This window comes from Anolis sagrei, chromosome 5, assembly GCF_037176765.1.
Source record: "Anolis sagrei isolate rAnoSag1 chromosome 5, rAnoSag1.mat, whole genome shotgun sequence".
NCBI lineage: Eukaryota > Metazoa > Chordata > Lepidosauria > Squamata > Dactyloidae > Anolis > Anolis sagrei.
Window position 1 is genome coordinate 97650432 of NC_090025.1, and position 27555 is coordinate 97677986.

The 27555-nt window shown below is 42.8% G+C and overlaps 1 protein-coding gene across 1 annotated transcript; it reads left to right on the plus strand.

Moving 5' to 3' along the window:
- The first annotated feature begins 1085 nt into the window (after window positions 1–1085).
- On the plus strand, window positions 1086–27250 carry TSPO (translocator protein). The gene is made up of 4 exons (XM_067468904.1): window positions 1086–1194; window positions 16077–16272; window positions 21953–22091; window positions 26968–27250. Exons 2-4 carry the CDS (start codon window positions 16085–16087, stop codon window positions 27136–27138), a joined length of 498 nt encoding a protein of 165 aa, XP_067325005.1. The 5' UTR covers window positions 1086–1194; window positions 16077–16084; the 3' UTR covers window positions 27139–27250.
- Window positions 27251–27555: the final 305 nt, after the last annotated feature.

Genomic DNA, 27555 nt, shown 5'->3' on the forward strand with positions numbered 1-27555 from the left:
TGACTGGACCAAATTTGACACAAATATATGATACGCCCGAGTGGGGTTGGGGGGCGGATTGATTTTGCCATTTGGGAGTTGTAGTTGCTGGGATTTATAGTTCACCTACAATCAAAGAGCATTTTGAACTCCGCCAACAATGGAATTGAACCTAACTTGGCACACAGAATTCCCATGACCAATAGAAAAAACTGGAAGGGTTTGGTGAGCATTGACCTTGAGTTTTGGAGTTGAAGGTCACCTACTTCCAGAGAGCACTGTGTCTCAAACAATGATGGATCAGGACCAAACTTGGCACAAATCCTCAATATGCCCAAATGTGAATAGTGGTGGAGTTTGGGAGGAAATAAACCTTGACATTTGGGAGTTGTAGTTGCTGGGATTTATAGTTCACCTACAATCAAAGAGCATTCTGAACCCCACTAACAATAGAACTGGGCCAAACTTCCCACATAGAAACCCCACGATCAACAGAAAATACTGTGTTTTCTGATGGTCTTTGGCGACCCCTCTGACACCCCGTTGCGACCCCTCAAGGGGTCCCGACCCCCAGGTTGAGAAACACTGCCTTAAATGAAATATATCATCAGACAAATGATTATGGAACATTGATAGAAAGTATTGCACTGTATGCAACAAACACTTGCAAATGTATGCCTACTTAAATTTTAAAAAATGGGGGGGAAAATCCGGTTTCTGCCTCCTGCAGAATTCTGGGGTTTGTAGTTTAGTGAGGCTGTTAATGGCTCCTCCCTAAACTACAACCCCTAGAATTCTGCAGAGGCAGAAAACGGATTTTAATTGAATTTTTAGTGTGATGAAGTGGAAACCATTTAAAGAGACCCATTTGAAATGCCATGCCCTTCCCTTTCAAGGTCTACAGCTATAGTTTGGGAAAGTTACTTGGGCTGGGAGGGGGGAGATGCTGGGAGTGGCAGCCCAGGCTTTTTTATAGGGGTGTGTTGAGCTTGAGAAAACACAGCTGCATAAAATCCACATTGAACTGGATTATATGGCAGCGTGGACTCCAGATAACCTAGTTCCAAGCAGATATTGTGGGTTATCTGCCTTCCCTTCTTCCGTGGGAGGCTGGGAGGCGGGGCCTGGGTTCCTCGCCAGGCTTTAGCTCCCGCCTGGCCTCGCCTTCCCTTCCTTCCTTCCTTCCTTCTGCCGAAGAAGAAGAAGAAGCAGCAGGTAAGAAACGGCTTCAAAGTACCCCTAATATCCAGCACCTGTTTAATAGCCTCCAAGGAAGGTGCTTCCACCAAACACCGAGGCAGAGAGTTCCACTGCTGAACGGCTCTCACATTCAGGAAGTTCTTCCTCATGTTCAGGTGGAATCTCCTTTCCTGTCATTTGAACCCATAGCTCCATTGAGTCCTTGGGCCCTTCCACACAGCTATACAACCCAGAATATCTCATATCTGCTTTGAACTGGGTTATCTGAATCCACACAATCATATAATCCAGTTCAAAGGGATTTTTTGCCTTGATATTCTGGGATATAGGGCCCTTCCATACAGCCCAGAATATCAAGGCAGAAAATCTCATAATATCTGCTTTGAACTGGATTATCTGAGTCCACACTGCTGTATAATCCAGTTCAAAGCAGAAAATGTGGGATTTTCTGTCTTGATATTCAAGGATATAGGGCCCATCCACACAGAATATCCCACAATATTTGCTTTGAACTGGGTTATCTGAGTCCACACTGCTGTATAATCCAGTTCAAAGCAGAAAATGCGGGATTTTCTGCCTTGATATTCAGGGATATAGGGCCCTTCCATACAGCCCAGAATATCAAGGCAGAAAATCCCACAATATCTGCTTTGAACTGGGTTATCTGAGTCCACACTGCTGTATAATCCAGTTCAAAGCAGAAAATATCCAGAGATATAGGGCCCTTCCATACAGCCCAGAAAATCAAGGCAAAAAATCCCACAATAGCTGCTTTGAACTGTGTTATCCGAGTCCACACTGCTGTGTAATCCAGTTCAAAGCAGAAAATGTGGGATTTTCTGCCTTGATATTCAGGGATATAGGGCCCTTCCATACAGCCCAGAATATCAAGGCACAAATCCCACAATATCTGTTTTGAACTGGGTTATCTGAGTCCACACTGCTGTATAATCCAGTTCAAAGCAGAAAATAGCCAGGGATGTAGGTCCCTTCCATACAGCCCAGAAAATCAAGGCAGAAAATCCCACAATATCTGCTTTGAACTGGGTTATCTGAGTCCACACTGCTGTATAATCCAGTTCAAAGCAGAAAATATCCAGAGATATAGGGCCCTTCCATACAGCCCAGAAAATCAAGGCAAAAAATCCCACAATAGCTGCTTTGAACTGTGTTATCCGAGTCCACACTGCTGTGTAATCCAGTTCAAAGCAGAAAATGTGGGATTTTCTGCCTTGATATTCAGGGATATAGGGCCCTTCCATACAGCCCAGAATATCAAGGCACAAATCCCACAATATCTGCTTTGAACTGGGTTATCTGAGTCCACACTGCTGTATAATCCAGTTCAAAACAGAAAATGTGGGATTTTCTGCCTTGATATTCAGGGATATAGGGCCATTCCACACAGCCCAGAATATCAAGGCAGAAAATTCCATAATATCTGCTTTGAAATGGGTTATCTGAGTCCACACTGCTGTATAATCCAGTTCAAAGCAGAAAATGCGGGATTTTCTGCCTTGATATTCAGGGATATAGGGCCCTTCTATACAGCCCAGAATCTCAAGGCAGAAAATCTCACAATATCTGCTTTGAACTGAGTTATCTGAGTCCACACTGCTGTATAATCCAGTTCAAAGCAGAAAATATGGGATTTTCTGTCTTGATATTCAAGGATTAGGGCCCTTCCACACAGACCTATATCTTAGAACATCAAGGCAGGAAAGCCCACATTATCTGAGCATTATTGTGGGATTTTCTGGGATATAGGATTGTGTGGAAAGGCCCGGAGTCTCATGAGTAGCAGAGAACAAGCCTGCTTCCTCTTCCTTGGGATAGTTTTCTTATACTTCGATTTAAGTTATATTCCTAGTGTGTTTTCATCTTTGTACCATGCATTTTCATACGTGTATCTTTCACGACACACTTCAATCTATGTCTTTTCTTTGTCTGTATTTTATGGTGATGTGTTTTAATGGTAGCTGGAGACACTTCTGTATAATGGCAGTTTCTGAATGAGGATTAACTGCATTGAGCTGGATTATTTGGCAGTGTGGACTCATATACTCCAGTTCAATCTGCATTCTGAAACGGCCTTTAGATCCAGCCTGTGTTGTGCCTCGCCTCAAGCCACAAGAAAAGTTGGCTAACAAATCAATCAATTAATAATTAATTAATTAATTAATAATCTTTGTTTCTGGGTTATAAATGTCATTTCCTAATTCGTTCTATCTAAAAACAATTTAAAAGTGTATTAAACTACAAAAACTTTGTTATGTGCGGGACATCCTGCAGCGCATTTTGTTCTAGTTTTTCAATGAATATCTCATAGTCTCAACTGTTTTGACATTGTTTGTGGCAGCCACAAAAACAACCTTTTTGGACTATGACTTTCAAATTAAGTCCTGCAGAATTACACAGGAAATGACGCTTTCAAACCAGGAATGGAAACTTTATCAAAATTTCGTTACATAGTGTTATTATTCTCTTCCAAATAGTTCTGGGGCCTTGCCATATGATAACTCCCAGGATTCCCAATATAACATTGCAATGGTTTATATAGTATTTGAATTGTGTATTTCGCATTGTATTTAATAATCTGGTTTTTATGTGTGTATTTGTTTGTCCTGTATGTAAAAGGCCTATGGTCTAAGCATTATCTATATATATAAATCTGTTAGGTTGGTTCAACCGGACAGCAAAACTCCACAACCCCCCAACGAAACTTAACCAAAATTCCCATGCCCATAACACAACCCACAAGGTACAAACATATCTACTCAAAATGAAAAACAACACAACAACACACTAACAAAACGGCAAAACAACAAAACTCAAAAAAAACCCCAACGAAACTTAACCAAAATTCCCATGCCCATAACACAACCCACAAGGTACAAAGATATCTACTCAAAATGAAAAACAACACAACAACACACTCACAAAACGGCAAAACAACTGAGCATGTGCATTGGTGCCCAGCCGCAAGTTCCCTGGCGCATGCACACAGCCTTCCGGCCAACGTTCCCTCTGCAGAAGCCATGCCCACTCCAAGCCCCACCGCGCCGCTTCCCGCACACACACACCCCCTGCCGCATGCACACACACAACCCCACGCTCCATCACTCCCCCCGCCGCCGCACACACACACGCATCCCCACGCTCCATCACTCCCCCCGCCGCCGCACACACACATGCAACCCCACTCCCCCCGCCACCGCGCACACACACACAATCCCACGCTCCATCACTCCCCCTGCCGCCGCACACACACACGCAACCCCACGCTCCATCACTCCCCCCGCCGCCACACACACACGCAACCCCACGCTCCATCACTCCCCCTGCCGCCGCACACACACACACAACCCCACGCTCCATCACTCCCCCTGCCACCGCACACACACACACAACCCCACGCTCCATCACTCCCTCCGCCGCGACACACACGCAACCTCACTCCCCCCGCCGCTGCACACACACATGCAACCCCACGCTCCATCACTCCCCCTGCCGCCGCACACACACACGCAACCCCACGCTCCATCATTCCCCCACCGCCGCACACACACACACGCAACCCCACTCCCCCCACCGCCGCACACACACACACAACCCCAGGCTCCATCATTCCCTCCGCCGCCGCACACACACACGCAACCCCACGCTCCATCACTCCCCTGCCGCTGCACACACACACACGCAACCCCACGCTCCATCACTCCCTCCGCCGCCACACACACGCAACCCCACTCCCCCCGCCGCTGCACACACACACGCAACCCCATGCTCCATCACTCCCCCCCCGCCACCGCACACACACACGCAACCCCACGCTCCATCACTCCCTCGCCGCTGCACACACACATGCAACCCCACGCTCCATCACTCCCCCCGCCGTCGCACACACACATGCAACCCCACTCCCCCCGCCGCCGCACACACACACGCAACCCCAGGCTCCATCATTCCCCCCGCCGCTGCACACACATAATAGTCCAGATATCTACCTCAACTTTGATAAGTTTTACTATAGGCCACAGCAACGCGTGGCAGGGCACAGCTAGTATACTATATTATATTATTTTAATAATTCAATTGGTTCATCTCGTCAAATACAAGATCTGCCTAAGGGGATGAACCAATGGTTAAGCTATTTGGTGAGAAATTGGGACGGGGGGGGGGGGGGGTGGTGTTTTGGCAAATGGTAGATTTGTTTGAAGCCCAAAGGAGTGGATCGACAACAAATCAGATAGGATAGAATAGGATAGACGCACATACACACACACACCACGATTCTATGAATGCTTCAGTACGTATATTTATTTATTTATTTACGATGTTTATATGCCGCTCTTCTCACCCGAAAGAGGACTCAGAGCACCTTACAAGATATATATATATATACATACAATATATTATATTATTAGCATAGAATAGTAAAGGTAAAGGTAGTCCCCTGACATTAAGTCCAGTCATGTCTGACTCTGGGGTGTGGTGCTCATCTCCATTTCTAAGCCGAAGAGCCAGCGTTGTCCGTAGACACCTCCAAGGTCATGTGGCCGGCATGACTGCATGGAGCGCCGTTACCTTCCCGCCGGAGCGGTACCTATTGATCTACTCACATTTGCATGTTTTCGAACTGCTAGGTTGGCAGAAGCTAGGGCTGACAGCGGAAGCTCACGCCGCTCCCCGGAATCGAACCTGCGACCTTTCGATCAACAAGCTCAGCAACTCAGTGCTTTAACCCACTGCGCCACCAGGGGCTCCATTAGCATAGTACAATATCAGTATTAAATATTGTCGAAGGCTTTTATCGCTGGAATCACGGGGTTGTTGTAGGTTTTTTCGGGCTATATGGCCATGGTCTAGAGGCATTCTCTCCTGACGTTTCGCCGGCATCTATGGCAAGCATCCTCCGAGGTAGTGAGGTCTGTTGGAACTAGGAAAAAGGGTTTATATATCTGTGGAATGACCAGGGTGGGACAAAGGACTCTTGTCTGCTGGAGCTAGGTGTGAATGTGAATGTGAATAAATCAAGGTGATCAGTTGAAACATTCACACCTAGCTCCAGCAGACAAGAGTCGGGAAGTACCAGTAGCGCTGATCCGCTGCTATCAGACTGGCGACGAAGTTAATCTGTAATGGCAACCAGTACTGTCTCTGTCCCATGGAAAGGGTCCAGGCCGGCTGTGTCATCCAAAAATTGTTGCAATTGTCCCAGAACAGCCCGCTCTATCATCTTACCTAAGAATGGAAGGTTAGAGACAGGACGATAATTGGCAAGGGTCATGGGATCCAAGCTAGGCTTCTTTAGCAAAGGACGAACCCTTGCCTATTTTAGGTTGTCCGGGAAGACCCCTTGTTCAAGAGAGCCATTGATTATCTTACTCAACGGATTGAGTAGACCTTCCAGGCAGCTCTTAACCAGCCAAGAGGGGCATGGATCAAGGGAACAGGTGGTTGGTTTTGCAGCAGCCAGTCAAGCGGAGTAAATCGGTCAAAGATAGGCCCACTAAGCGGCCACAAAGTTCGAGCTCACTCAAGGTATCGACTGTAGGGGGCAGTTCCTGCCGAAGCATGGTGATTTTATCAATGAAAAACTTTTGGAATGCCACTGCTGTAAGAGCCATGGTTGCTGGGTTCTGGACTAAGGGAGCTGGACTGATCAAAGCATGAACAATATTGAATAATTGTGCTGGGCATGATCTAGCAGAGGCTATTAAAGAGGAACTGTAAGATTTTTTAGTGTCCTTGACGGCTGAGGACCTGCGAAAAGCCTTGAAAGCAGACACTGCCACCTCGTCGGGTTTCCACCGCCACCGGTGTTTCAGCCGCTTTCGTGCTTGCTTCATTGTCCGTAGCTCATTAGTGTACCAAGGGGAGCGATTCTGGCGAGGGCGAAGGAGGTGTCTGGGGGCAATCTCATCCAAGGCAGCCAACAACAAGGCAGTTGTTGACTTGCTCATTGAGAGCGACGCACACAGTTCTCAGGCCCTCAAGGGCATTCATGGCAGTTAAAGTAGTGTCAAAATGCATTCATTCTCTAGTATGGACGCACCGTTGGTCAGGCAAAGATGTGAAGAGGTGTACAGAATAACGAAAGTACGAGTGGGAGCCTGCTTTGTGTTTGATATTTGCGTCAGTTGACTTTCAAAGCAGTTTTAAGACTTCCTTAAAGGAAGAAGAAAGGGGAAGGGGAAAAAAAGAATTTTTTTTGTTTATTTTAACATAAGCTTTTATGGACACACTGAGTAAACCCATTTCTTCAAAGGCAGTACAGAGCGAGGGAGAATTGATGAAGAGGATTAAGGATAAAGGCCGCAAAGTTTCCATGTCCATTAGCAGCAACAGAGTACTTTCCTTTGAGTTCTGGATTGATTCTGACTTTGCAGGCAGAGCACAGTGTGTCTGCATTTGTTTGGAGTTAAGGGGGATTTTTATGACCCACAAAGCCAGAGTATTTGATTCCCCCCCCCCCCCCCCATCGCTTGGCAATGATCTTCTAAATATCTACTATATTCATTAATTGTAAGGCTAGGAGCCTAGAAGTTAAGCCTACTGCTTTGGTGACTCCGTTTGGGTCAACTATTACACAACCAAGTGCATTAATTGCAGCAATTCAGTAGCAGCATGACACAGAAAAATTGTACAGCAAAGCAGGTGATAAGGTCAGGGCCCTATGTAACTATTTGCATAACACACCTTATGAAACCCTTCAAGATTTTATACCGCAACTACATGCGAGGAAAACACTGCTGGGTTTTAGTTTTGTCCCTTTGTGTGAACTGTGCCTCATTCAGGAGCCGACTGCTGTTCCTGTTGTGCCGGTTGCACAAGCATTGCGACTACTTGCACAACCTGTGCTCTATTTTACAAAGATATTTCAGGGAATTACAGGGATTTGAATTACAGGGAAGAAAGGAGGAGAGGAGTTTTTCTCCGCACTTTCACCTCCCAAGTGTGGGCAGAGCTGTTGCCTAAATGAAAAGTTGGGAGTTCTTGTTGGAGGATTTTTCAGCTATATATACTCTGTCTTCTCTTCATAGGTATGATTAGCTCATCACATTTGTGAGGATTCACTTTTGCAGATTTGATTATTTGCACATTTGATTAATATGTTCTCTCTAGGAATCTTTAGGTCCTCTAGTGCAACTTTATGGCCACCAGATACCCACCAGATATTGACCATAGAGTTGTACTGGAAGACAGAGACGTTCCTAGAAAGAATTCTTGCCTAGATATAGTGGGATTAAATAGTCACATTTCAGGAGCCCCCAGTAGCGCAGCGGGTTAAACCCCTGTGCCAGCAGGACTGAAGACTGACAGGTCACAGGTTCGAATCCAGGGAGAGGCGGATGAGCTCCCTCTATCAGCTCCAGCTCCTCATGCAGGGACATGAGAGAAGCCTCCCCCAAGGATGATAAAACATCAAAAAAATCATCCAGGCATCCCCTGGGCAACGTCCTTGCAGGCGGCCAATTCTCTCACACCAGAAGCGACTTGCAGTTTCTCAGGTCACTCCTGACACGACCAAAAAGTTGACCAATGACCATAGGATTCTACTGGAAGACCTAGAGATTCTAGTAGTGTTTCATTATCAGGGCAGAGGACACAAAGGGGCCTAGAGAGAGAAGGATAGTCCATTTTATGGGGATAGAACGGAGTTGAAGGAGTATAATCATTTCCCCATTGTTCCTGTTATTTCCCCCACCCATGTCACCATTGTCAAAGCAACCATTGTTTATGATATGGGAAAGTGGGGGAGGGAAGGTTAAAATAGTTTTCCTCCTTCAACCCCCCCCCCCCATAAAATGGACTATCCTTCTCTCTCTGGCCCCCTTTTGGAATCCACCTGGATAATGGGACAGTACCAAGATTTCTAGTGAGGAACACTAGTGTTCTCACAGGTTAAAAATATTACTATATTTTTTTCAAAACCAAGATGCACTGGACGAATTGACACAAAATTTGGACACAGTACACCTATCAGGCCAATGAGTGACCATCACTCATAAAAACACTGAAAAACACAGCAGAAGAGACTCCAAAGCCATTTTTTTACAATGCATGCGCAAAACCACATTTATACACTTATACACAAATATATACCCACACATATATACACACACAAATCACACACATACGGAAACTGGGCCACAGGAACATGTGGCAGGGGATGGCTAGTCTAAATAAAAATGTAATACTTGTTTGTGGGATTAACATAATTCAAAAACCACTGGACAAATGGACATGAAATTTGGACACAGTACACCTATCAGGCCAACAAGTGACCATCACTCATAAAAACACTGAAAAACACAGCAGAAGAAACTAAGAAGCCAAAAAAAATTTACATGTGCAAAACCACATTTATACACTTATACAGAAATATATACCCACACATATACATATACAAAACACATATACAGAGACTGGGCCACAGCAACATGTGGCAGGTGGCAGCTAGTCTATATAAATAAATATGTAATGTTCATTTGTGGGATTAACATAACTCAAAAACCACTGGGCAAATTGACAGGAAATTTGTACACAACACACCTATCAGGTCCACAAGTGACCATCACTCATAAAAACGCAGCAGAAGGGACTTAAAAGGCCAAAAAGGCAAAAAGACGCTACAGCGCATGCGCAAAAACGACTCCCCCTGGCAAACAAAACACACAATGGCATATCCACACTCTCTTTCGGACTACAGGTCCCAGCATCCCCTAGACCAGGCCCTTTAGAAGAGGAGGGTGAAGGAGGGAAGGAAGGAGAGAAAGAAAGGAGGAGAGAAAGAGGGAAGGAAGGTTGGCCACAGCAACGCATGGCGGGTACAGCTAGTAATTCATAAATATATAAGAAGAAAAGGGGCCACATGACATTTGAAGACCTCAGAGTTGGCTGGCAGTAGGCACACCACTGTCACATGTCAGATAAATCATGTATTTTTCCCTGTTCCTCTTTGCCTTACAATCTTTTGTTACTCTTACTCCTTTGTAACACTTTATGCCTTGAAATGGAGTTGGCAGCTGTAACAAAATTGCAAAGCTATGTGTAACCTTAATCAGAGGAAAGTTCCCATTAAGCTTTGGATGTTTGTCCCCAAGCGCACTAGGGCAAAGGTCTGGCACCCACTTTTGGTGCCAGGGATTAGGGCTGGGATTTTATGAGGCAAGAACAGATAAGAATTATTTTAAATGCTGAATGTTTCAGTTTTCTTACTGGGGAATATGAAAGAGAACATTGTTGGAACGCATTCTAGATCAGCGAGTTTTTGCTTTTGGACAAAATGAATTTCTAGAATCTCTTTGTTTAGAACAGGGGTCCTCAAACTAAGGCCCGGGGCCAGATACGGCCCTCCAAGGTCATTTACCCAGCCTTCGCTCAGGGTCAACCTAAGTCTGAAACAGCTTGAAATCACACAACAACAACAACAACAACAACAACAACAACAACAACAAACAGCAATCCTATCTCATCAGCCAAAAGCTGGCCCACAATTTCCATTGAAATACTAATAAGTTTATATTTGTTAAAATTGTTCTTAATTTTAATTATTGTATTGTTTTTAAGTGGGTTTTTTTGCACTACAAATAAGATATGTGCAGTGTGCATAGGAATTCATTCATTTTTTCCTTCAAATTATAATCCGGCTCTCCAATAGTTTGAGGGACTGTGACCTGGCCCTTTGTTTAAAAAGTTTGAGGACCCCTGGTCTAGAAAGACTGATCTGTCCTGAGTAAATATAGTGTATGTTTTTAATAATATAGTCTAGTATAGTCAGTATGTATAGTCAGTATGGGAACCCTACAGTGGGTTAAACTGCTGAGCTGCTGAGCTTGTTGACTGAAAGGTCACAGGTTCGAATGCGGGGAGCAGCTTTGAGCTTCCGCTGTCAGCCCCAGCTTCTGCCAACCTAGCAGTTCAAAAACATGCAAATGTGAGTAGATCAATAGGTACTGCTCCGGTGGGAAGATAAGGGCGCTCCATGCAGTCATGCTGGCCACATGACCTTGGAGGTGTCTACGGACAATGCCGGCTCTTCAGCTTAGAAATGGAGATGAGGACCACACCCCAGAGTCAGACATGACTGGACTTAATCTCAGGGGAAAACCTTTACCTTCATCTATAGTCAGTATGAGAATCTCAAATATAATATTAGTATGAGTGTGTGGTTGGAAGCCCCCGGTCATCTTAATTTTATTTGTTACAACTCTTTTAACCTCTGTGCACTGTGTTTCTCTTTCCTCTTGTAACACCGCCTCTTTCCTAACTGTATTTCTGTTTGCTGTCTCTTGGGTCACAGGCCCAGGCATCTGCAAGTCTTTTGGTATTTCCTTTGCTTACAATCTGATGAATACATGGCAAGCATCCCACATAACTGCTTACTGACCAGTGGGCTGGTCAGAAATGTAGATGCTTTCAAAGACGAGTCAGACATGGTCCAAAATCTGGCATTGAAGGGTGGGAATGTCAACGGAGATTCCTTATGCCTGGAAACAGATATGAATTTCAGAAGCCAGTTGGGTTTCACATATCTTTTTCTCAGATAAATCCTTGAAGGGCATGCTTTTTTGTGTTAGTCTCACATAAGATGACACATAATGCCTATACAAACAATAGAAAATAAAGCAATGCAGGAAAAAAAACGACTCGTGCAGATTCACTTTCGGTCAGATTTGCTAGTTCTCCTTTCCAAATGTCAGCAACTTATTTATTTGTCGTGTCAGGGAAACCAGTCAATTGTATTACATTTCTAACAGAACAAAACAAACAAACAAACAGACAGACAAAACACAAAATTTGTGAGTTTGGTAGTTGATTAAATGTCCTTTGACCAGTATCTGGCCACTTGGAGTGCCTCTGGTGTTGCTGCAAGGAGGTCCTTCATTGTGCATGTGGCGGGGCTCAGGGTGCATTGCAGCAGGTGGTCAGTGGTTTGGTCTTCTCCACACTCGCATGTCGTGGATTCCACTTTGTAACCCCATTTCTTGAGGTTGGCTCTGCATCTCGTGGTGCCAGAGCGCAGTCTGTTCAGTGCCTTCCAAATCGCCAAGTCTTCTGTGTGCCCAGGGGGGAGTCTCTCATTTGGTATCAGCCATTGGTTGAGGTTCTGGGTTTGAGGCTGCCACTTTTGGACTCTCGCTTGCTGAGGTGTTCCAGCGAGTGTCTCTGTAGATCTTAGAAAACTATTTCTTGATTTAAGTCGTTGACATGCTGGCTGATACCCAAACAGGGGGTGGGCTGGAGATGTCACTGCCTTGGTCCTTTCACTATTGGTTGCTACTTCCTGGCGGATGTCAGGCGGTGCGATACCGGCCAAACAGTGTAATTTCTCCAGTGGTGTAGAGTGCAGACACGCCGTGATAATAACCTTGCTCATTAAAAATTAAATAAAAATGGTTTAAACCTCTTTTCCGATCACCAGTTGTCCAGTAGAAACTCTTTTTTAAGAAACAGGTGGGTGGAGTTCACCGGAACTTTTTGCTGCATTTATCTCATGGCCTAAAGAGAGTTTTTGAAGCTGTGATAAGGAACACCTTTGAACAATAAAAGATAACAAGTTGCACAAGTTTCTGTAACTCCTTCCTGGGCCAACCCCTCCCTCCCCTTACTGGTGCCAGTTATAAGGTATCCCTGACCTCTGTTTAAGCCACACCTTTCAGTGATCTTTTCATTTCATAAAGGTGTGTGTATACCTTTGCAATGCTATTCCACAGACTCAGTGGCCACACTATTGCAAGTCACTAAAGAGTAATTAAAATGTGGATAAGGATACACATGTGAATTGGTTGGCTCATTGGTTTTGCTAATGAATCATAGAGTTGGAAGAGACCTCATGGGCCATCCAGTCCAACCCCCTGCGAAGAAGCAGGAATATTGCATTCAAATCACCCCTGACAGATGGCCATCCAGCCTCTGCTCAAAAGCCTCCAAAGAAGGAGCCTCCACCACACTCCAGGGCAGAGAGTTCCACTGCTGAATGGCTCTCAGGAAGTTCTTTCTAATGTTCAGATGGAATCTCCTTTCTTGTAGTTTGAAGACATCATTCCGCGTCCTAGTCTCCAGGGAAGCAGAAAACAAGGTTGCTCCCTCCTCCCTGCCACTTCCTCTCACATATTTATATATGACTATCATATCTCCTCTCAGTCTTCTCTTCTTCAGGCTAAACATGCCCAGCTCCTTAAGCCGCTCCTCATAGGGCTTGTTCTACAGAAGTCCCAACTGTATCAACACAGCCCAACACCAAGGAGCCTCTGTTGGCACAGTGGGTTAAACCCCTGTGCCAGCAGGACTGAAGACCGACAGGACGCAGGTTCGAATCCATGGAGAGCGTGGATGAGCTCCCTCTAACAGTTCCAGCTCCTCATGCAGGGACATGAGACAAGCCTCCCACAAGGATGGTAACACATCAAAACATCCAGGCATCCCCTGGGCAACGTCCTTGAAGACAGCCAATTCTCTCACACCAGAAGCGACTTGCAATTTTCTCAAGTCCCTCTAGACATGACAAAAAAAAATAGCCCAACAACAAAAGCTTTCTTGCTGACTTGGTTTTTAGGCCTGTTGCTGGGGTTATTTGGGACACCAATTGAGAAAATTGCATTGGATAGATTGCCTCAGCTCTGGTTTCTTAGATATGTGTGGCGAATGACAAAAAAGTTTGTATTCCTGTTATTATGTTATTATTATATCATTATATTATATTATATATTATATACTATATTATTATAATATATAATATATTATTATTATAATATTATATTAATTACATTATTACATTATTATATTATTATATTATTATTGTGCATCTGTGATTTTGGCATGAAATAAGTAAACTATCATGTAGCACACTTTTCTTTTAATTGCTAATATTTTTCCTTCATGCTTAAAAGTTACTAATTCAAACCATACACTAAAATATCCTGATTTTTATGACCAAGCAGAGTGAAGAATGGTATATGGCATATGTTCAGTATCTCAAAACTATAGCCGATAAGGGGAAATGGAGGCGATTTTTTTAAAAGGCCAGTCAGATAGTTATTTATTTATTTATTTACATCACTTTTATCCTGCCCATTTCAGCCCGAAGGTGACTCAGGGCGGCGTACAAATCGGCAACAATGAGATGCCATATATAAATACATACATCGGTTAAAAGCAATTAAATCAGATCATAATACATATAAAAACCATAAAAGTAATAAAAACAATAAAGTTATAAAACTACTAGCCGTCCCCTGCCACATGTTGCTGTGGCCCAGTCTGGTGATCTGGAAAATAAAGTAATGAGAAAATATTGTTTGAGTCCATGGTAGTCTCTGGATGTAGGTGAACTACAACTCCCAAACTCAAGGTCAATGCTCACCAAACCCTTCTAGTGTTTTCTGTTGGTCATGGAAGTCCTGTATGCCCCGGTTGGTTCAATACTATCATGCTATTTGACTGTAGGTGAACTATAAATCCCAGCAACTACAACTCCCTACCTATCTCTCTATCTCTATCTATCTATCTGTCTGTCTGTCTGTCTGTCTATCTATCTATCTATCTATCTATCTGTCTATGGCTGGATGGCTCTTTGTCAGGAGGGCTTTGATCACATTTTCTTGCCCTGATGAAGGGAGTTGGACTGGATGGCCTTAAGAATTTTCTGTTGGTCATGGGGGTTCTGTGTAGGAAGTTTGCCCCAATTCTGTCATTCATGGGGTTCAGAATGCTCTTTGATTGTAGGTGAACTGTGAATCCCAGTGACTACAACTCCCAAATGTCAAGGTCTATTTCCCCCAAACTCCATCTGTGTTCATATTTGGGCGTATTGAGTGCTTGTGCCAAGTTTGGTCCAGATCCATCATTGTTTGAGTCCACAGTGCTCTCTGGATGTAGGTGAACTACAACTCCCAAACTCAAGGTTAATGCCCACCAAACCCTTCTAGTGTTTTCTGTTGGTCATGGAAGTCCTGTATGCCCCAGTTGTTTCAATTCTATCATGCTATTTGATTGTAGGTGAACTATAAATCCCAGCAACTACAACTCCCTACCTCTCTCTCTCTCTCTCTCTCTCTCTCTCTATCTATCTATCTGTGGCTGGATGGCTCTTTGTCAGGAGGGCTTTGATTATATTTTCTTGCCCTGATGAAAGGAGCTAGACTGGATGGCCTTAAGAATTTTCTGTTGGTCATGGGGGTTCGTTGGTGGGGTTCAGAATGCTCTTTGATTGTAGGTGAACTGTGAATCCCAGTGACGACAACTCCCAAATGTCAAGGTCTATTTCCCTCAAACTCAATCTGTGTTCATATTTGGGTGTATTGAGTGCTTGTGCCAAGTTTGGTCCAGATCCATCATTGTTTGAGTCCACAGTGCTCTCTGGATGTAGGTGAACTACAACTCCCAAACTCAAGGTCAATGCCTGCCAAACCCTTCCAGTATTTTCTGTTGGTCATGGGAGTTCTGTGTGCCAAGTTTGGTTCAATTCCATAATTGATGGAGTTCAGAATGCTCTTTGATTGTAGGTGAACTATAAATCCCAGCAACTACTATTCCCAAATGACAAAATCAGAATTTTTTGAGTGATGATCACGCCTTGTGTTGTGAGACGTTTTGTTGCCAAATTTGATGTGATTTCGTTCATTGGTTCTTTGGTTTTTAAGGTACTCATTATGCGCAGAGCATTTATATATAGATAGATAAGTAAATTAGTAAGTGCTGCATATGACCAACTTGATTGTACTCTGGGACAATGTGGTCTAAGTGTTCTCCATCACCGGCTTCCACTTAAGTTGGTTATGAATAGGAGTTTAAGGCCTGGAATGTTATCATATGCTACGTTTTGTCTTCCTCGGTGCATGCAAGGTCAGTTCTCACCAACTCTGGTCATTTGTATATGTTCATTGCAGAATCCACAATGGAAGAGGTAGAGTCCTGGGCCCCTGTGATTGGCTTCACCCTCTTACCCAACGCCGGAAGCCTTTGGGGAGCGAGGATTGTCAAGAGAGAAATCCCTGCGTGGTATCAATACCTGGAGAAACCTTCCTGGAACCCACCTAACTGGGTGTTTGCACCTGTGTGGGCATCTTTATATTCATCAATGGGGTATGTAGTTCATCATTTCTCTTGATACTTTAGAGGCCACATTTATTTTTTAAACTTGTGCCTTTTGGAATTTGTATGGGACCTAATGTCATCAGGACATGATTGATTTGCCTGACTATATGCACTAAAAACTTTTAATTTGATGCATTACATTGTTTTTCATGTTGTCAATAGTTTAATCCCATTTAAATAGTGATTTTCCCCCTAAGTTTCAGTTATATTGCATACTAGCTGTACCCGCCACGCATTGCTGTGGCCAACCTTCCCTCCCTCTTTCTCTCCTTCCTTCCATCTTTCCTTCCTTTTTTCTTTTTCTTTCCCTATTTCTCTTCTTTCTTCCATGTCTACTGTTTCTGTCCTCCCTGTCTTTGCTCTTTGGTTACATCCTTCCTTCTCTCCTTCCTTCCTTCCCTCCCTCCCTATCTTTCATTCCTTCTCTCCTTCCTTCCATCTCTTTTTCCTTTCACTTGTTTCTTTCCTTCTCTCCTTCCTTGCTTCTCTTCCTTCCTTTCCCTCCCTCCCTCCTTATATTTCGTTCCTTCTCTCCTTCCTTCCCTCTTTTTCCTTTCACTTGTTTATTTCCTTCTCTCCTTCCTTGCTTCTCTTCCTTCCTTGCTTCTCTTCCTTCCTTCCTTCCTTCCTTCCTTCCTTCCTCCCTCCCTCCCTCCCTCCCTCCCTCCCTCCCTCCCTCCCTCCCTCATCTTTTGTTCCTTTTCTCCTTCCTTCCTGCTCTTTTTCCTTTCACTTGTTTATTTCCTTCTCTCTTTCTTTGCTTCTCTACCTTCATCCTTCCTTTCCCTCCCTCCTACTCTCCTTCCTTCCCCCTTTCCCTCCTTCATTCCTTCCCTCTTTCCCTCCTTCTCGTTATTTCTTGACTGTCCCTTCCATTTAAAATTGTATTTATATCTTACATAGAAAGAAGGAAAGGAAGAAGGATGGAAGGAAGGAAGGAAGGATGGATGGAAGGAAGGAAGGAGAAGGAAGGAAGGAGGGAGAGGAAGGAAGGAGATGAAGAAAGGAACGAGGGAAGGAAATGAAGGGGAATGAAATAAAGAAAGGGAAAGAAGGAAGGAAGGAAAGGAAGAAGGAAGGAGGGACAGGAAAGAAGGGGAGGAGGGAAAGAAGGAAAGGAAGGAGAAGGAAGGGAAAAAAGGAAAGGAAGGGAGGAAAGAAGGGAAGGGAGTGAGGGAGAGAAGGAAGGTCCTTCACTCAAGCACCGTCGACCTTCCTTGCCTCCTCCTCTTTCTAATAAGGTAAGAGACGAAATGGAAGCTGGGGTCTGGAATTGTCAACAAAATATTTTCAGTGGATAGAAAACTTTGTTAAGTAACTACATAAGCTTGTGGCTATGTGCTGATGGGGGATGAAGGAAGTGACATACAGGATGAAGGGAATCAATCCTGAAAACCTCCAGAGGGAAAGAAGCAACAGAAAGCAACCACACCATGGGAAATCCTATTTATCAATTTCCCCCAGTATTGTGTCACGTTGCCAGGGCTCTACCTTATTTAGGTAGAGATGAATCAAACTCCCAGTTTTAACAAACAGTTTAATTAAAACAGCACTTACTTGCTGGCTGTTTTTATAATATAAAACAAAAAGATAGCACACAGCTACAGAATAAACTGATAGCAAAAATAACTTCGTAGTCAAAAGGGTCCAGTCTAATGTTCAAATGCTGAGAGTTCAATAAACAAAGTCCAGGGATCAAGTGTCTATACTGTAGTCAAAAGCCAGTCCAAAGGTTGAAGGTTCCAGGATTCTAAGATTACAGGAGACAGGTCAGGATACCAAAAAATCCAACAGACCTGGGGGAAAAACCAACAGCATCTACCACCAAAATACAACAAATACTTTTCTCCCAAAGATCAGTCTCAAGGTTAGCTCCTTAAATCCAGTAACACCCAGCTGCAACTCATCTCCTGCACACCTCCACCCCTAATTGCTTTCACCCATGAACTCCCACTTACAGATTACCAAACCCTCTACAGGGTTAGTCAAAATGCATAGGCCAAACATACATACAATTGTATGTATGTTTGGCCTATGCATTTTGACTAACCCTGTAGAATACTCACATTAAGCCTTCCATCACCACCACCATCAACTGCAGAACATATCATATTGATCCTTGGAGGCACATACATCCTTGTGCCTGAAATTTCTCCAGTCCCAACAATACTTCCAACGCAAACTACTAATTTCTTTCTTATAAGCACAATCCACCACTTTCTTATAAGCCAAAGTTTATTTTCCATGCTGTTTCCATGCAAGGACTTGTTGAAAGATTGGCTGTTCGGGAGATATACAGCCCCACCCTTCTGCCTTTGTGTTTCTAGTGAACATACTGGAAACGGGCATTGGGAAGCTTGCCACTGATTTGTTTCTGCACGTTCTCTCAAGAGGACAGCAAGGGCAAACACCACATTCTGGAAAGAAAACTGTCTTAGGGTCCTAGTTAGTGCGGAAAGAAGTAAAAAATGAGCTGAAGGTATACAACCACCACAACAAACTCACATTGGAGCTGGAATAGGTTACCTAACTAGGAAGTTCTGTTGATCCAAACATTTGCTTATAGAAGGTTGCATGTGTTTGGTGCCACCTTGTGGGTGAGACTGGAAAAGCTTTCGGGGAAAGTTCACCAGGTCCTCCACATTCTGGTTGGACCCCCATAAAATTGGAAAAATCTTTATATAAATAAAAATGTAATGTTCGTTTGTGGGATTAACATCACTCAGAAACCACTGGTCGAACTGACACGAAATTTTGACACTATACACCTAACAATCCAATGAGTGTCCATTACCCCTAAAAACACACACAATCTCCTCAAAACCCCCTTAAAACCCCTCAAAATACACCATATATACATACACTCATTCATACACACATATATATGCACAAGCACACACAAATATACACATGTAAACACACATACACATACATATATACGTATACACATGCACACACAAATATACATATATACACACATATACACATGCACACATACATACATATACACATGCACACTCATATACATATACACATGCATTCATACACACACATATATATGCACAAGCACACACAAATATACACATGTTCACATACATATACATACATATATTTGCACATGCACACAGAAATATATATACACACATATACACATACACATGTACACATACATATATACATATACACATTCACACGCATATACATATACACATACATACATTCATACACACACATATTTATATGCACAAATATACACATGTACGCACACACACACATATATATAAATGCACATATACATGCACACACATATAGATATACACCTACATATATTCATACACACATGTATATACAAGCACACACAAATATACACATGTACACACACATATACATACATATATACATATGCACATGCACACACAAATATATATATATATACATATACACTCATGCACACATATATACATATACACATACATACATTCATACACACACACACATATATATACACAAGCACACACAAATATACACATGTACACACACATACACATACATACAGATATACATATGCACATGCACACACACACACACATATATATACACACATATACACATGCACACTTATATACGCACAAATATGCATATAGACAAGCACACACATATACACAATATGCATATACACGTAATAAACACAGTAATACACAAATATACACACACACACACATAATACACCTATATATATATGCGAACACACATATATAAACAAATACACACACACATACACATATATACACACACAAAACACATATACACAGACTGGGCCACAGCAACACATGGCAGGGGATGGCTAGTCACAAATAAAAGTTCCATTATTTTTTTAACCTGAGAAAACACCTCTCTAGAAACCTTTGTTTTCCAGCATGATTCCAATTAACTTCTATTCGAGTTTGACTATAGAATCATGCTGAATGACCTACAAATGCCTAGAAGGTTAACCATAGAGTTGTACTGGAGGACCTAGAAATTTTCTAGAAAAAACAATATTCAAATTTGTGAAAAGTCAAATCTACAAAAAAATCTGCAAATGTGAAGAGCCAACTGTACATTTTCTTTAGCAGATGCACTACTTTTTAAATGCTGAATAGCAAGTTCCAGAAAAGGTGCAAGTGTGCATTATGGGTGGAAATACAAGAGAGTTCTCTTGGTAAATAATGCCACTTGCCCTTTAATGCATTTGTCATTCTTTTAGCTCCCATTTCTATTATGCCCGTTTCTCAGGAAGCTTATATTTATTTTCACAATCACAGAAGTTAACTGAGAACATGTGACTGACTAAAGGTCAATTACATGTTAAGGACAAATAATAAAGCCATTTAATTCAAAGGTACATATTTGTATTACTTAGGCGATCCCTCGTAGTGCGAGGATGATGGTCCTCCAAGGTTGGTGTACTGGTGGTGGATCCATAGGTGACTGTGGAGCCCAATTCTTGATCTGTGTCTTCTCCCGCAGTGAGGACATTGGTTTCCAGGTGGAAGGCGGTCCCGGTCGGGGTTGGCTTGATGCACCTTCCTCTTGGCATGTTTCTTTCTTTCACTCTCCATTTGTGCCTCTTCAAATTCTACAGCACTGCTGGTCACAGCTGACCTCCCCCTGGAGCGCTCGAGGGCCTGGCATTCCCAGTTCTCAGTGTCTATGCCAGAGTTTTTAAGATTGGCTTTGAGCCCATCTTTAAAGCTCTTTTCCTGTCCACCAACATTCCCTTTTCCGTTGAGTTCGGAATAGAGCAACTGCTTTGGGAGACGGTGGTCGGGTAACCGGACAACATAGCCGGTCCAGCGGAGTTGATGGTGAAGGACCATCGCTTCAATGCTGGTGGTCTTTGCTTCTTCCAGCACGCTGACATTTGTCCGCTTGTCTTCCCAAGAGATTTGTAGGATTTTCCGGAGGCAGCACTGATGGAATCGTTCCAGGAGTTGCATGTGATGTCTGTAGACTGTCCACGTCTCGCAGGGTTGGGAGGACAATAGCTTTATAAACAAGCACCTTGGTATCCCTATGGATGTCCCGGTCCTCAAACACTCTCTGCTTCATTCAGAAAAATGCTGCACTCACAGAGCTCAGGCGGTGTTGAATTTCAGTGTCAATGTTGACTTTTGTGGGGAGGTGGCCGCCAAGGTAGTGGAAATGGTCAACATTTTCTAATGTTACACCATTAAGGTGTATTTCTGGCATTGGGGAGGGATTGCCTGGTGACTGCTGAAAGAGCACTTTGGTTTTCTCAATGTTTAATGACAGGCTGAGCTGCTCGTATGCTTCTGCGAAGGTGTTTAGAGTGGCTTGTAAGTCTTCTTCTGAATGTGCACAGACAACATTGTCATCAGCATACTGGAGTTCTATAATAGATGTTGTAACCTTGGTTTTGGCTTTCAGTCTGCTGGGGGAACTAGAATCTTTGGAACACTTGGGGGGACATGGAAGGAGCAAGAGGGCTATATGCAGACTACAGGTTTCACTCCCTCCCTTCCCCAAGAATTTGCACTTCACAACTTTCTCAGTAGTCTTATATCTGGAGTATTCGGAGTTTCTGTACCATACATAAAAATATCAATGACTTGGAAGGTCCTTGTGTCCTTTTCATTTTTTAAACATTGGATTGCCTTCTTCGCAGATACGGTTCTTACCTGGTGTGGAAAGAATTGGGAGGCTTCAATGAAAAATCCATGGTCCCCCTTGGACTGTATGCAGGAAACCTAGCATTGAACTGGTCATGGGTTCCCATATTCTTTGGAAAGCATAAGAAAGGATGGGTAAGTAATAACAGTGGGGATTTTTCTCTGTGTGTGTGGTAGTTCATAGAATATATTACAAAAGGATTTCTCCCATGCCATATATGATTATATTATGGAACTCCATGTATTGATTAATGCAATGATCATATCAGTCTGATTTTCAAAGGAATCAGAAAAAAATTGGAGGATGTCTTTAATCACAATAGTTAAGTATAACTGTCATGATCATACGCAATCTATACCCTGGTGTCTAAACAAAATAAGGGATGCCTATCACCTCAGTGTTTTGAAGTAGCTAGATCTTTCTGTGTGGAATATCAGTCTACGAATTAACTATTATTTGCAACTAGCTGTCCCCTGCCATGCATTGCTGTGGCCCAGTCTGTGTATATGTGTTTTGTGTGTATATAGGGAGCCCCCAGTGGTGCAGTGGGTTAAACCACTGTGCTGCTAAACTTGTTGACGGAAAGGTCACAGATTTGAATCCAGGGAGCGGCGTGAGCGTCCACTGTCAGCCCCAGCTTCTGCCAACTGAGCAGTTAGAAAACATGCAAATGTGAGTAGATCAATAGGTACCTCTCCGGCAGGAAGGTAACGGTGCTCCATGCAGTCATGCTGGCAACATGGCTCTGTAGGTGTCTACGGACAACGCCGGCTCTTCGGCTTAGAAATTGAGATGAACACCAACCCCCAGAGTCGGACACAACTGGACTTAATGTCAGGGGAAACCTTTACTGCAACCTTACCTCGTGAAGTCTGACTTGACCATGGTGGTCCATGCCTTAGTTACCTCTAGACTGGATTACTGTAATGCTCTCTACCCTTGAAGACGGCCTGGAAACTACAACTTGTCCAACGTTCAGCAGCCAGATTAATAACTGGGGCGACCTACAGGGAGCAGTCTACCCCTCTGTTTAAGGAGCTCCACTGGCTGCCGTTTATTTTCCGGTCCCAATTCAAGGTGCTGGTTATCACCTATAAAGCCCTAAATGGTTTGGGACCCGCCTACCTTTGTGACCGTATCTCCCTCCATGAACCAACTCAGGCCCTCTGATCTTCCGGGGAGGCCCTTTTCTCGCCCCTGCTAGTATCTCAAGCTCGCCTAGTTAGTACAAGGGAGAGAGCCTTTTCCGCTGTGGCTCCCCCACTCTGGAACTCACTGCCTGGAGAAATTAGGCAAGCCCCTTGCCTAGAAATTTTTAAAAAGAACCTTAAAACCTGGCTCTTCTGCTGCACCTTTGATGAGTAGATATATAATCCCACATGATTGCTCAGCCCCAAAGTTCTGTCATTGGAGTATACGTCCCGTCCCGTCCCCCCCATGGGAAAGCTTGATTCCACAACTCCCGCTATAATGAGCCCTCCTCCGTAAATTCCCTGCTTCTATCTTTTATCTCGCCCGAGTTTTTAATTAGTTTTAATCAGTTTGTCTTTTAATCATTACATGTAGTCTGCCCATTGTTTCTGTGCTTGTGTATATTGTAATTTTTATATTATGTATTTATATGTTTTATGTAACTATGATGTTATTGTTTATTGTTCGCATTTTCGTTGTGTTTTGGTTTTTCTTTATTGTAATTGTCATTTGGGCTTGGCCTCATGTAAGGCGCTCCGAGTCCCCATCAGGGAGATGGTGGCGGAGTATAAATAAAGATTATTATTATTATTATTATTATTATTATTATTATTATTATTATTTACCTTTGCCAACCTAGCAGTTTGAAAACATGCAAACATGAGTAGATCAATATGTACCGCTCCAGCAGGAAGGTAACGGTGCTCCGTGCAGTCATGCCGGCCACATAACCCTGGAGGTGTCTTTGGCTTAGAAATGGAGCTGAGCACTAACCCCCAGAGTTGGACACGACTGGACTTAATGTCAAGGAAAAAACCTTTACTGTTACTGTGTATATAGTTGTATACCTAGGCATTTGTGTATATATGTGGTTTTGCACATTTGTTGTAATTTTTTGTTTTTTGTCTTTTTAAGTCCCCTCCACTGTATTTTTCAGTGTTTTTAATGAGTGATGGTCACTTGTTGGCCCGATAGGTGTATTGTGTCCAAATTTGGTATCCGTGGTTTTTGAGTTATGTTAATCCCACAAACGAACATTACATTTATATATATATAGATGGATTTCATAAGTTACTGCCTTCATTCTTTTATGAGCAATGCAGTTTGTATTGGAAATCAAGATACTGTAGAAGTGAATAATGCCATTTCTTCCTCCTACTTTCTAACACACATGGTGCTTCTATGGTACACACTGAAAAGCCCATGGAGAGGCACAGCTCCATTTCAACCACCTTTAAACGTTGTGTACTTATAAAAATACATTCTCACTTATGATCATTTCGCTTCTGACACGATAAATACTACCAAAGCATTCTTGATAATATCTTAAATTTCCAGCCACCTTCTTGAGCTGGTCACCAGGTTTTGTATTCTGGTTCCTTGGCAGCACAGACAGTCTCTGAGTTACAAACACCCAACTTATGAACAACTCACAGTTAAGAATGGGGGTGACAACAGGAAGTGAGAGAAATCTACCCCTCGAAAGGAAAATTAATTCTTGAAAGAGTTATCAGGCGAAAAGGTGTCTCCACTGAAGCTTTATCTCCAATCCTTGTTTCTAAAACATGCTGAATTTTTCAAACCCCAATTATCACAGGGACAGAAAGTAGGGTGAAATCTTCTGAATAGGGGTACAGACAGCAAAACAAACACCACAAGGGCGTTAATCCTTCTCTATACTCTCTCTCTGTATGTATCCATCTTTCTTTGGCTGGAGTGACACATAAAAATGTATCTATTACGACTAAGAAATTCAACTTACGAACTACAGTCTATCTTGTTCATAACTTGGGGGCTGCCTGCATTCATTCAGTTTAGATAGGATTGTTCATTTAGTTCAATGTTTCAATGTTCACATTCGGGCATATAGAGTATTCATGCCAAGTTTGATCTAGATCCATCATTGTTTGAGTCAACAGTGCTCTCTGCATGTAGATGAACTACAACTCCAAACTCAAGGTCAATGCCCACCAAACCTTTCTAGTATTTTTTGTTGGTTATGGGAGTTCTGTGTGCCAAGTTTGGTTCAATTCCGTCATTGATGGAGTCCAAATGCTCTTTGATTGTAGTTTAACTATAAATCCCAGCAACTACAATTCCCGAATGACATAACAGTAGCAAAATTACAGTTATGAAGTAGCAATAAAGATTTTTTATGGTTGGGGGTCACCACAACATGAGAAACTGTATTAAGGGGTCATGGCATTAGGAAGGTTGAGAATAACTGATTTAGTCCAATTCCCTTGGTCAGTCAAGTGAGGGAAGATGTTGCTGGGTTGTTGCTACAAACTCCATATTGTGTCCTAAGTGTGTGCAACTGGCTTGAACATTATCCTACTGGACAGGACAGATTTGTCCCCCAGAATCACACTTTCTTGCACAGTTCTCACTGAACGAGAATGACAATTATCCCGAGACAAAAATAGCACCAGGTTTCATCCATTTATACGATTTTTTTCCACATAGGAAAAAAAGGACAAAGGTATTACGTTTTTCCAACAAAGTAGTGTTTTATCTGGGAGCCAGTGTGCAGCAGTGCTTGAACATTTGACTGTGACTCTGGAGACCAGGGATCAAATCCCACTCGGCCGTGGACAACTTACCTCTTTCAGCCTCATAGTTATTTGAGTCCCTCTCCCACAGCAACAATTATATGATACTAATATTATGAATGATGTATTTGTATTATGCTAATAATATAGTATGTTTTATGAAGATATGACTTGTAAGTCGCTCTGAGTCCCCTTCGGGGTGAGAAGGGCGGCATATAAATGTCGTAAATCTATATAAATAAAAATGTAATGTCAGTTTGTGGGATTAACAGAACTCAAAAACCACTGGGGGAATTGACACCAAATTTGGACACAATACACCTAACAACCCAATGTATGTCCTTCACTCATAAAAACACAACAAAACGTAGCAGAAGGGACTTAAAAAGCCCCCAAAAGCTAAATGATGGAAAGCTAAATGACAATACAGAAAAAGGGGAAGAAAGAGGGAGGGAAGGGGAGAAAAGAAAAAGAAAAGAAAGACGGAGGGAAAGAAAGAAAGAAAGAAAGAAAGAAAGAAAGAAAGAAGGAAGGAAGGAAGGAAAGGGAGAAGGAAGCATGGAAGCAAAGAGAGAAGGGAGGAAGGAAGGAAAGAGGTAGAGAAGGAAGAAAGGAGAGAAAGAGGGAGGGAAAGAAAAAGGGGGAAGGAAGGGAAAGTTAGAGGAAGGAAGGAAGGAGAGAAGGAAAGAAAAAAGGAAAAGAAGGAAGGGGGAAGATATAGAGAAAGAGGGAGCGAAGGAAAGAGAGAAAGAAGAAAAGAGACAGCAGAAGAGAAAGAAAAAGGGGGGAGGAAGGAAAGAGATAGAGAAGGAAGGAAGAAGTGAAGGAAAGATGGGAAAGCAGGAAGGAAAGAGGGAGTGAAGGAAGGAGGGAAAGAGGGAAGGTTGGCCACAGCAACGCGTGGCGGGTACAGATAGTAAATAAATATCAGGGAAGAACGAGATGGAGGGACTGATGTTTTTGAGAAAGAGGGATGGAAAAACCTAGTGGAGACTTCCCGAGTGAATGCACTGTGGAGTAGTCAGGGACATAATTTTGAACATCCAGGGCCAAAGGAAGAAAGCAAAGAAGGAATCCTGTGATGTATTTCACACAGAAAGCAACCTTTGTATATATTCTGTGAAAATGGTGTATAGTGAGACAGTGAATGTAATAGGTAATTGTCATGCAGGTATCTTAACAGGTGTTCAAAGCAGCACATTTTTACAGTACTCTCTGCTCTGGATTTCAACTGATATTGTATTCTAACCTCCTGATATTGTTTCAGGGCCTGGTGACTATCCTACTAACCACAGGAGCAGCCATGTTAACAACGACAGCCTGGTATAATGTCAACAAAACAGCAGCCTATTTTATGTACCCCTACTTAGCCTGGTTAACTTTTGCCTCTGTGCTCAACTACCGGCTCTGGAAGGACAATCCAGATAAAAAACACTAGTTACATGTACACATTTTTCCTAAAGCAAGTCTTACAAAGAGAGGACTTTAAAAAAGTTTGTTTATACCGTCCTATTGCTTAAGTCATTTGCTGTGCCAGGCAAATGTTTTTTTTTTTAAAAAAATAATCATGTACATGTTCAGCTAAAATGCAAACAGGTTTACAACATAAAACTAAAATAAAATAAAATGAAAAAGTGAAAGACTACAGAATTTTGTGATTCTTAGCGACTTGTTCAAAGCTCTAAGTCAGGGGTCCTCAAACTTTTTAAACAGAGGGCCAGGTCACAGTCTCTCAAACTGTTGGAGAGCTGGATTATAATTTGAAAAAACCCCTATGAATTTATTTATTTATTTATTTACATTTGCATACTGCCCATAACAGCCCGAAAGCGACTCAGGTGATTCCTATGCATAT